General features: G+C 34.2%; 1 protein-coding gene across 2 annotated transcripts; it reads right to left on the bottom strand.

Annotated features, from left to right (window-relative positions):
* Positions 1–157: 157 nt before the first annotated feature.
* On the bottom strand, positions 158–4951 carry LOC140978413 (tryptophan aminotransferase-related protein 2-like). 2 transcript variants are annotated; one of them, XM_073443413.1, is made up of 6 exons: positions 4548–4951; positions 3956–4265; positions 1608–1911; positions 1035–1315; positions 589–893; positions 158–478 (listed from the first exon to the last, which is right to left on the bottom strand). In XM_073443413.1, exons 1-6 carry the CDS (start codon positions 4627–4629, stop codon positions 291–293), a joined length of 1470 nt encoding a protein of 489 aa, XP_073299514.1. In that variant the 5' UTR covers positions 4630–4951; the 3' UTR covers positions 158–290. The 2 variants fall into 2 exon arrangements, with proteins under 2 accessions (XP_073299514.1, XP_073299515.1); XM_073443414.1 differs by having other exon boundaries at positions 159–478; positions 3956–4245; positions 4548–4949.
* Between the last annotated feature and the right edge of the window lie 7700 nt (positions 4952–12651).

The raw sequence follows: 12651 nt of genomic DNA, 5'->3' as shown, positions 1-12651 counted from the left end.
AATAAATAACTTTAATAGATTTTTCTACATTTTTCATAAGTAAAATGTATAAATCAAATAACAAAATTAATTTTTTAAAAACCGACTCATGAGCATATTAACGAACATATTAACGAGCTAAATATTGTAAAGCTTTAGTTTGATTTGTTTATCTTAACGAAGTTCATTAAACGAGCTTTTATCGAAACAAACTTCGAATAATTCAGTAGCAACTTAATTCATTTACATCTCTACTGATTTCTTACACTAAAAGGATAGGAAAAAAAGAAGAATAAAGAAGAAGGTTCTTGCTATGAAGAACTAATACTGGACAATCGTTTGATAAATTGATCGAATATTTTATCGCGTGGAAGAACACTTATTCGGACATATTTTTCGTCATCACCAAAATGCTTACCACCTCTGGTTCGTATCTTGTGGTGGCGAAGAAAGCTTTCACAATCATCTATTTCACTTTCACACTTCAACCAAGCGAAGGCTGTAAAAAGTGAAAATTCGAGGGGAAAAAAGTTCATATGAAATAACGTACTGGTAAAATTAAGAACCTTAAAAACCTGATGACTTTGTGAAGAACAATTTTTTCTTTACCAGGTTGTGTAGTGAACGAACTATTGGTAAAGGTGCAGTGCCAAAGGGGAAACTCGGGTAAGCTAAAGATTTTGACATTGCTCACTGCGTCTCTGAGCTGTTTCCATCTTCTCTCCACGAGTTTATGGCTGTGTTCGAAGAAGGCTTCACCTTCATTAAAATCGCCTCTATACTCATGGCTATCAGATACTACTTGTAAAATCTTGGCAGCACGAATCTGTGACTCTTTTGATACGCCTATGGTGCTTAACATGACGAACTCAGTCATTTTCTTGGCGATATCTTGATCCTTCACGAGAGCCCATCTGCAATTGCATGCCAACAATGTGTCATGAACTGAAAATTCTTTTTGAGTTCCTTTTTAGGATTAAGCCTGTTTTTCTTATATTGAATTTGAGCAGTTGCAGTTTCTCAAGCAATCATTGGAATCTAGAAATGTTGCTTACCCGAGTCGTGTACCAGCATGGCCGGTGCTTTTGGACACCGTAAACAGCATGATGTCGTGATCTGCAGTGTAGGAGATGGAAGTATACTGCGGCCAGTAGTAAGCTAAGTCATGAATTAGTATCCCTTGATCTCGATTCACGACAGCATCTCTTGAAAATCCATCTGGATTGTTTGGAGATGTTACGAGCTCAATGTAAGGCTTGTCTTTCTTGAATTTGTTAGCATCACCACCCCATTTGTAGAGTCCAGACTTCAAAAAGTCCGTGATCAATGGATATGACTGCAACAGTAGAAGAGCTTGGATCTTCATAAGAGTGAAGATGAAACTTTAAAAAATTCTAAAAGAAAAATGTAAGCGTCTCTATCAAAATTTAAGAGGAAGAAAGGTAGAAGGGTTAGTTGGCCACCCTTCCCTCCCTCCGCTACTGATCACGAATTCACCACGTCACGTTCTTGCCATGAGTTTATGGCTGTCCCCTTGACGATTTATATAATTAGACCGACTAATTCAGAGGGACGTCGATAAAATTTACACCTTATCATATAAGTTGATCTAGGAAACCATGGCTTACCGAGTAGAATGGCGCAGCGGATACTACATCGATTGGCTCTGTAGCATTTGGCGGAGAAACCGCATACAACACAGCCTGTAACAGTTGTGTAGAACCCGTCCCGACAACAATATAGCGATTTTCGGTCACAGCATTGCCTACTAACTTGTGCAATCTTATGATGGCATTCGCAAATTCGGGCTCCAGAAACCAGCAAATATTATTGCCATCAGAAAAATAGCTAATGAATCTCCAACCAGGGATCAGGACCGTAGTTTTGTCCCCCATTTTCTGCCAATATCTCTCATACATTGTTGGATCCCCGCTGTCCAGAGATCATAATTAAATTACTACACAATGCATAAAAGTGATAAAACTCTAAGATTTACAGCAAATGGTTTTCATTAAGATTCCCTACGGTAAGTATCCAATGACATCACACTTTGGGATGCAAAAGACGTACGTCCCAAGTGCTGCAGAACAAATGCCGGCCAAAATCGCCTCAAGGCACTTTCCAAGCACCTCCTTGAATGGCTATTCAAGATGTTAATCATAAGACTTTAAGCTTTCTTAGATGTATATGTTCAAATCCACTGTCAAGCGATAATCAACCGAAAAATAGGAAATTAAACGTTTATGCAGCCATGGGGATGTAGATGACTTAACATTCATATTGAAGGTACCAAATCAAAAACTGTGGTCCTCACCACTCCTTTAGGTTTGAAGATGAAATATGAGGGCCAAACTTGTCGGTCATGCTCAATCATGCGATCAAATGATTGGATTGAATTGGATTAAAAGCAAACATCACGAGGTTCATAATTCACTCTTCATATCGGTTACATGACACCGACCCACGTCGAACAAGAAAACAATTTAAATCAATTTTTTACCTTTTTCTATATTAACCATCTTCAACTAATGTTTTAGATGTATTTAAAGGACAAAGTGTGTTTAGGTACATCAGATGCAAAGGGCAAGAATCATGTGTGTTTAGGACCACCATGTAACTATGCCTTGAACAAAGAGCATAAATTGAAGAAGCTAACTAATTTTTTCTTTGTACTCTTAGCATGCACCATTGGAATTCTCAAGCCCATAAGGACTTGTCCCTGTCTTTAAAGTGATATGACTAACACCGAAGCGCATGTCATGGAATCCCACCAGAATGACAGTTCATTATGCTACCTATTTAAACATATTAAACAATATCCTCGTTAGAACATCATAATCGAACCATCACTCTATAGCTACTGCATGGGTGGATAAATAGTAAAGCACAGATCAGCCCTCTCTATTGAATTTCTAAATCATAAATTTTGGTGACTCTGAATACGTATTCTTAACAACATGACGGATGAGCTATTTGGGCAGCTTGATTTCATACTTTTAGCACCTCCTATGTCGAGGGGGAAAAAAGGAGGCGTAATCAGAAAATTTTAATCATTTATGTATTAAAAACATATAATTTCACACTTGTACACATACTGTAAGAGGAGAGAGATAACCAAGACAAGCTTTTTCTCAAAAATTATTAAACGGTTTTTTTTTAGCCGTCTGCATCGGTACCCAAGACATTGATAAGAGATAACTGATGGGAAACCAAAGACAGGTACCTTTGTACAAACATCTAGTGTGCGCAAAAATTGAAATAACAATGCAATGTAAATACAAACACATAAATCCCAGAAAACAAAAAAAGAGTTTAACACAAAATCCCACAATGAACAAAATACTTGCCTTTCCATTCGAAAATAACAAGATCCCACTACTTTTATGATTACTTTCTTTAAAAAAAACACACAGAATTTGAATGGGGGAGGGAAATAAGAAAAGGAGGAAAGATTTCTTTATAACCAAATAAATTGGAAAAAAAAAACATGCCGGGCACCCAGCTTTGCCCGTGAAGTGATACGACCCTGTTTATCAGAAGAGAAGATTCCAATCAAAGGAAAAAAATAGTGGAGCTTTATCGTGATGATTTGACATTTCCGCCACTTTTCCAACACCAGAAGAATGGAAACGTCGTGCCTAATTGAAGGAACAACTTGGAAGAAAATCCGAAGTACCAAGTCCAACCCCACATCAAGATTTATCTTTTTACTCTTTCTTGTCTTGGTCGGGTAAACTACTAAAGAAAAGTGTACAACAAAAGGCCCTTTTTCTCCCACTCAAGTTTATACACCAGCATGGGGCATTCCCTCGAGTTTTATGTATTTTTTCTCAAAACAATAGAAACCCTTCATTCAAATATTTTGAGTCGTCTCGTCCGAACATGAACTTTCCCTAATGTAATTATTTTTACTAAATATAATAAAATTAATCCATCATTGCAATAACAAAGAAGAGGGTCTTCATAAATCACTTACTGGTCAAGATCAATGGTTTCATCAACAGCTTTTGAAGAAGATGTCTCTTCAGTTTCAAGAACAGTACTTTCAACAACATTATTAGCATCTCGATTTGTGATCAGAGATGCATTCTTCAACTTATTTTCAGAGCTGAAAAACTCTTGAAACTTTTGTTTCCCATTGCCAATATAGTCTCTGTAAAGCAAACCCACATTCAAGGCTAAAGAAAGCATCAACAAATGCCCCAAAATCATTGTTTTAAACTCCATACTTGAACTTCGACATCCCTTCACCAAGTACGGAAAATCCTGATGAAAACAAAAGGGGTCTTACGGAGCATAAACATAAAGCAAATAAAGTTCAGAACAAGTGCAAAAGGAGCCAAAACTCCATGCTCACTGTCACTGCAGATTGATGCCTATGTTTGTAGATTTTATTTCACCATTAAGGTTGTATCGCATATATTTTGAAAAAGGATATCTTTACATCTATAACTTAAAAACCTGAACAAAACAACGTGAAATATTAATTTTATGCTAGAAAACAAATTAGACTCCAATATTTTAAATATTCATACATGGCTCAGTCATTTATTCGCATAAACAATTACCTGTAGAATCTGAATAGAATTCCCACTTCCCAATGTTCTTTTTAAAAAAAGGAATGCTAGAATCTGAAGGTTTTTCCCACATTGCCAAATATTTGGAAAGCTTTTAGGGAGAGCCGGTGAGATGCTCAAGAGGGCAAAGATTCTATACGCATTTATATTGGTAAAAAAACCGAACTTTTACGTTGAAATCTTATCGTTCTTTTAGTAAGATGTTTTGGGTAAAATTAACAGAAATTCCAATGGATTAATTTTAGAAAGCACTGCAGCTTCCCGTAACCACAAGATACTTGAACGTTGGAGAGCCATCGAATTGGGTGGAGAAATCCCATTATTTTCGATGAGAACTTTTCACGTGCTACTGCGTTTGTTTTTGTGTGAGCGCTTTCCTGGTTATGGGTCGGAAGGCAAAGTTAAAAAGAAAAGCAACCCTATGCTTCGCTCCTATATACATACAACTAACCATTGGAGCATAATATTAAGATCGAGACTTCGACTCAGCGGCAGAACAATGTTTTCATTTCTACTCGGTTAGAATTTTCTAAATTATGCAACTCTCCAAAATTTTATCTAACCGATATGAGACAATTAACACACCCTTTCACGCTCAAGAATAAATATTTAGAGCGTGAATTTTACAAATGACTCAACTATGAGAAGTCAAACACATAACGGTATAACTTGAGCTCTAATATCATATTAAGATTGAGACTTGAATATAATTAACCCCAAAAATTATCTCAGCTTCCACCTTTAGGTGCATATAAATTTTTTAGTTAAAACTATATACTATTTTTAAAATGTTAATATGTTGCGAAAAAATATGAACACTTAAAAAGATCAAAACAACTTTTGTAAAATAAAGAATATTTATATTGTATTTGGACCGATGAATTTGATTTGATGAAGAATTTGATAAATTTATTTGATATTTGGTATATTCAAAATCTACCAAATTTTTTTTTGAAATTATATAACTTGATATAAGATGTATTTAAATTTTACTTGAAATTTTCTACCCAAACAAAAGAAAGAATTTGAAATCTACTCCCATATTCATGGCAATCGGCATTATATTTTTTTAATACTTCATAACTATATGTATGTATACACGTTGATTCATTTATTCTTTAAATAATATTTTATTGGCCAATAGCATATGTAAAAAAAAATATAATAAGTGAAAATTATTTTTCAATCTTGAGCATCTCATTACAACTTTCTGTATTTTATCCATTATTAACATTTTATTCATACATTTATCAATCAATGGCAATAGGCATTATTATTTAAAAAATGTTTTCCTCTAGTAATATCAATGATTTTGGTAATAAAAATAATGCACTTAAAAAGTATATTATATGAAATATAAATTTTAGATTTTTATAAGAATTTTAAATAATATTTAGTGCAGATCTTTTCAACTCCTAGGCATCATTTAGTTCGTGTGATAGGATTAAATGATATATAATAAGAGTGATTACAAAATAAAAAATAAAGATAAATAACACGTTATGATAAATTATATGATGTTTGACATGATTTTAACTTGCTTGATTATTTTTGTTAATTATTTACTAAAATGCCCTCATCATATATTAATTAGTAATATATTTTTAAAATGATTGAATAAATAAATAAAATTTCTAGAATTAATTTATTTAAAAAATTATAAATAAAATTAAAATATTACATTAATTATTAAATTTTTATTAATTTCAATTTACAAAAACAACTAAAAAATCGATTAATATTATAAAAAATAATTAAAATTCGATAATAACATAAATATACATTTATTATGATAATTAAAACAGTAATACAAAATTTGAATATTAAATAATGGTTAATAATAATTATAATGTTAAGGTTAAAAATAACATAATAATAATTAAAATATGATCAATACTATTTAAATTATTTATAATGGTAGTCAAATTTAAAATTATATTTAAATATTATAAAATTGATGAACTTATAATTATTTTAAACTTTAAGATATTAATGAAAAATTTAAATTAATCAAACATCATTTGTTGTACTCCAAAATATCATATAATATCATATATGATATATTAAAAATCAATCACTGCACACCAAATGTGTACAAAATCAGACATCCACTGACAACATTGGAGTAATAGGCTTAGGCATTCATTAGGGGACCACATTCACATTGCCGAATTTAATGGGCTGGATCTTGCTTAGATCTCGTAATTAATATTAGTCGCCATCCGGATCAGGCCCAAAATTAGAAGTGGTCCATTCTTGATAAAATTGGTCAAAACCCATCAATTTTTGGACCTCAGCCCAGTTGCAGGTTTTCTTCCACATTAAGTCGGCTGATGTCAGTCGCTATGTTCGCAAAGGGTCCCCTACCAAAGACAAAAAAATAGTAATCTGAAATTAATTAATATTATCGAGAAACTAGCTGGAGTTATATTCTATTCTAGATGGATAAATTTTCTTTGGTTTACAAAATTATTTTTTTTATATTGATACTTTTTCTAACATTTCTTTGGAAATTATAATAATCGATTATATAAAATTTTTTATCTCTCTCATTAACCGCGAAATTCTATCTGAATAACATACGTGTGAGATAGAGACCGAAACATACTAACGGATTTTACATGAATTTTATACATCAATGATCATGGTTGCATTCGACAATATTTTTTTTTATAAAAAATCAAAATCAGTCATTCTCAAGATTGATGCTTATCGATTAATCAATATAATAATATATATGTATGTATAATATAAAGATAACTATTAATAATTAAGTTGGTGACAAAATATCGTAATTTTTTGGATTGTATAATTTTACTAGGTCCTATAATAGAGTACCTACAAAATCTATGTGATAATGTCTCATGTAAAACGTCTCACGTATCTATATTCGTGAGACAGATCGACCGGTTTATACTTACAATGAAAAATAATATTTTGACATATAAATTAAAGTTTTTTTATGGATTAGACCGGATTAAAAATCTGTTTCATGCACAAAACTAACTATGATATCGTATCATATGAGTTATTGTGAATATTTCTCTTTATCATTATATTAGTAATAGGGATATGATTCTCCGTACAATTTTTTACTCTTCCGATTTGCAAAAAGTTTTTCACAGGGAACGAGCTAGCTAGCTAGGCCGTGGTACATTAATACTGGCCACTTGTTATATTCCGCAAAGTGTCAAATACGTTATATTGTATATATGAGAGAGGTGCATAAATGCAAAAATCCCGAATATAAAAAATCTTGTAACATTTTTCCCCATCTTTTTTTAACAGTATTAATTTGTCCCACCATGAATAAATAGTGGAATGTTGTCACGCACCCACACCAAAAATAACACCTTTTTTTTCCCTCTTAAATGATTATAATTATAAGCTGACATGTAATTACAATTTGAGGCATCTTTTGATCGGTTTCGAGTCTCGCACAATCTCTTTGTACAAGCCACACTCTTTCGTTCGAAAACCCCATGGAATCCATATACATCACCTTTATTGAAGCTTATATAACTAGTCCCTCCAAGTCGACATTTCCCATTCAATTCACCACTAAGAAAGGAAGGAAGGAAGAAAGAAAGAAACCAAACTACATTTCCAGCTCAAAATCTCTATGATGTCTTACGGCGACCACAATAAGGTCATTTGGTGCTCATGGCACCTGATGGACCACCCTTGCGACGAGTATTCACAGTTGGCTGCATCTGTAGAAGGCGATGGAGATGACGACGGCGGAGATTATGATTACGCTCCTGCCGCGTGATTTGGGGCTACTAACAATCAGTCGTTACCGTGTTATGGTGCAATCTAGCTAGCTAGCTGGTATATTAATTGTAGGATGGAAGTCATATATGCATGCTTGGTTGAGTTGTGTGCTTTGAATGTAAGTGTTTTACTTTCCTGGGAATAATCACTATATATTTTTATCAGTACCTACAAATACAAAAATCAATTAAAACTAAATACAAATGCCCATTAACCTAATTAAATTATTATCCAGAAAAATGAACATAATTTCTGGCTTTAACAATTAACGATTAAATCAAGGATGCATGCATGCATGGCTTTCCGCCCATATTACGTATGGATGCTGAACTTTGACCATCAATCGAACTGATTAATTATATGTATGTGTGTGTGTGTGTGTGTGTGTCTATATATATATCTGTGTGTGAGTGTGTAAAGAACGTGTCTATATATATATCTGTGTGTGAGTGTCTATATATATATCTGTGTGTGAGTGTGTAAAGAACGTGGGATAGCCTAATTATATATGCCTTCCAACTCTCCTGATTTGGAACTCCACGAGACAATCCATCCAACCAAATATATTTCTATAAGTTCTGTTAACTAACTGGATAAGAACAAGAAATATTATATGATTTCAATGAAAATGCAAGTTTTAAATACATAATTAACTTGAATATATATAATTTGCATTAATCAATATATTTTGGTTACCAAGTGTTTTTCTTTATGACAGCATGCAGGAATCTCATGTCCCAATGTGTCGCGCACTTTCCAAGTATGCTCCACTAAATTGAAACAATATTATTGTAATGATAAACGTATAGTATGTAGATTTCGATCACTTGAAATTTAAACGTGAATTTTTTTAAAAGAAATTAAAATCTCAGTTATCATCTTCTCAATTTTTTTTGTTTCAAATGAAAGATTTATACATATTCTCCATATTATANGTTTACCTTCTCAATATTTTCTCGAATAGCATACTTGCAAGCACGTACATATTTCCGTAATATCCGCAACATTGAACCCGTGTGTGTCTTGCGAGTGCTGATAGATCGATGTTCCTGGACACTGGAAACTTCCGCAAGGATGCCTTGAAGATTTGAAGACGAGAATTTGTTGGATCTCGATTTTCTACGTGCCCAAACGCAGCGGAAGTTTAAAATTTTTATTTTATTTTGAAAACAAAATAATTCTTTTGGACACTCGTATGGTTTTCAGGAATTAAACATGCATAGGATGTTTAAAGAATTATACCTTTGTGAATTAAATCACTGGACTCCAACTAATCCGGTATAAACGGATTAGCTCTTGTTGATTTCCTACGAACTTTCTTCGATGAAATCCTCCTATCAAGTCCACGACTGGATGGTATGTTCCTCTTCCAAATTGCACTAAAAAATTTGGAAGAGATTTTACGTTGGAGACTAAAACGAGAGGCGGCTCAACCTTGGAAAGAAAAACCAAAGAGGCCAATTTTTTTTTCTTTTGAAAGTGGGAGTCACGAAATTCTTGAGGTGGTAGGTGGTGGTGTAGGGTTTTCAATTTTTTTTTGTGTTATTTATAATTAACTTAAACCCTAATTACATAATTAACATTAATGTGCTTGATTTAATTAATTGGGCTAGTCCAATTAGTTTAATTAATTTAATCAAAGTCCATTAAAACTTTAATTATTTAATATGTTGGACTTGTACCCCTACAAGCCCATTAAACACATTATTCACCATATTTAATTTATTAATTAATCAACTCAACTTTTGAGCTTAATAAATTAAATACATTATAAATTCAACATTTGAATTTATTATTTAAATTATAAATTCAACTTCTTGAATTTTTATCACCTCTAAAATTCAATATTTAATAAACCCAACATTTGAGTTTAATAAATTAAATTCTCAAATTTTATAAATTCAACTACTTGAATTTATTCTCTCAAAATTTAATTATCATAAATTCAACTCCTTGAATTTACTATATAACATAAATTCAACTTCTTGAATTTATTCTCTCAACGGGAACAAACGATCCAGTACTTGTGTGACCCTCAATGGTTCAGGGATACAGCTAGCCGTGGGTTCACAACTCTTTGTGATTCAGGACATAATCCTTTATTCGGGCTTACCCTATTTAGCCCCATTCTTTTCATCAACACCTTGATTAAGAATGTCAGAACTCATTTCTGATTGCACCCATCGGATCATGGTAAGAGCGTCTAGTAGCATCGCCCCATGATCCCCTAGGTATCACTGATAGTGCCTGCAAGAACCAGTCGATTATGATTAACGTACAGTACGGTCCCTTCATCTCATATATCCCGATCGAATCTGCAACCATTGGTTCATCGAGGGTTGCATATTAATTCGATAACTATGTGATAACTTTAATAGTGGCATCGCGTGTACTATTGGAGAACTCCTTCTTCAATGTACATCTCATACTCTGGCCAGAGATTCCATGCACTATTATTACATTAGATCACATAGGATATCCACACCCGTAGGTGAGCGGTGAATCCCCGACTACAATGCACTGGCTCCTATATGTGTCGCAACTATACCCAACCTCGCCACCTGATGACTCTCCTGGAGTCGGTAAACGAGTCAAAGCACAGCCCTAGCATATAGAGCCTCAGTGTTGTCCCGGGTCGTAAGGACTAATGGTGTACAATCATAACCACGGACTTATCCTCTCGATGAATGATAACCACTTGGAAAGTCCGAGGGAGGGTTGTTCGGTATAATCATCATATGACTACCCATCTGTATGTTTGGACATCTCTATGCCCTTACCAAGAAACGCAGTACACAACATCACAGATGCTAGTCTCGAGCTCAAGCGACCTTTATCCACGTTTTAGGCGGCTGAATCGACTAGGAACGAATTTAGATCATACAGTGTTTACAAATGAGTTTCAACATCGAATTACGATTCATTTGTATTAAAGTATAATCAAGGTCTTTATCTATGTTTGAAATCATGGGTATACAGATAAAGAAATAACAAACCATGAAATAATGAATTATATTAAAATAAAGATTGTTCTTTACAACTGAGTCAATAAAATCCCTAGTCAACAGTTGACTTGCAGGGCATCTATTCTAACAGAATTTTCATCGGGAAGTTGGATGTAGATCAACTGGTCCAGACGTCCGGGCCCGAGCAATGGCGGGTCAATGATATCCGGCCTATTAGTCGCCGCTATGATAAAAAGCGTCTTTTTTCTGTCATTCCCTCCATTTTCGTCAGGAATTGGTTAAGAACTCTATCCGCAGAACCACCGGCATGTCCAACCGAATTTCCACGCTGAAGTACTTGAAGGAGCAGCATGTTAATAGTAAGTTCTACATACGATACAATGCATGTAAAGAAAAACAGATCAAGGGGTACCTGCGGAGCAATCGAGCCAAGTTCGTCGAAGAAAAGCACACATGGAGCAGATTTTCTAGCCTTGTCAAATATCTCTCGAACATTTGCCTCACTTTCTCCAAATCACATGGTCAGCCACTCGGGTTCTTTTACGCAACGCTTACAGACTCGAGGCACCCAATGCTGTTACAAAGTGTTCATTGCTCACAGCCATCGAATTCAAAACTTCAGCATCATGCACTGAAGAGCAGCTTTGGTGCAAAGGGCAGCAATATCAGCATCAACATAACCGTGGGTATCTTTCGCCACTCTTTCAATATCAACCTGTGAATATATTTTAACCAAGTGAACATCATATCTCAATATAAGTATAAAAGAAAGTTAACAAGCAAATTAACTCAACGGGGAAGTGTAGCATAAACTGGTCCCAAAGAACAAAAACAGCAAATTTCCCGAAGAACATGGAGAAAAATTCAAGTTCCATATATAATTCAACCTTGACATCCCCAAACACCAACATGAAAAGCAGATGGGAAAACACCTAATCCCATATCACCATAGCAAACCAACAGGAAGGAGAAAAAAGACAACCTTTGAACATAAAAAATCAACCAACAGAACCTCAACAACAGAAAATATGAGCAACTACAAAAACACCAACATGGGTTTTTGCAAAATGTGGTTAAAGTGAAGAAGAAAAACTTACGTGTCGGAGGTTTGAGCAGAAGAACTAGGATTAGCCATGTTGCTGAAGACCCAAATGCGCTGTTCGAGGTTTCCATATTCTTAATAGGGAATGACTTGGAGTTGGGCTGAAATTTTGTGAGAGAGTTAAATTTGAGTTGGGCTGAAATTTTACAGAGCCCAATAACTTACATTTAAATTGACCAGCCGACTTTCCCTCCTCTTTCCCGCCACCTTTTCTTCACCCTCCTTTTTTGCAATTCACACCCTTCCTTGTCGG

Source organism: Primulina huaijiensis, chromosome 6, assembly GCF_012295235.1.
Source record: "Primulina huaijiensis isolate GDHJ02 chromosome 6, ASM1229523v2, whole genome shotgun sequence".
NCBI lineage: Eukaryota > Viridiplantae > Streptophyta > Magnoliopsida > Lamiales > Gesneriaceae > Primulina > Primulina huaijiensis.
Note: the sequence above shows the minus strand (reverse complement) of the source record. Positions and strands in the feature narration are given on the sequence as shown.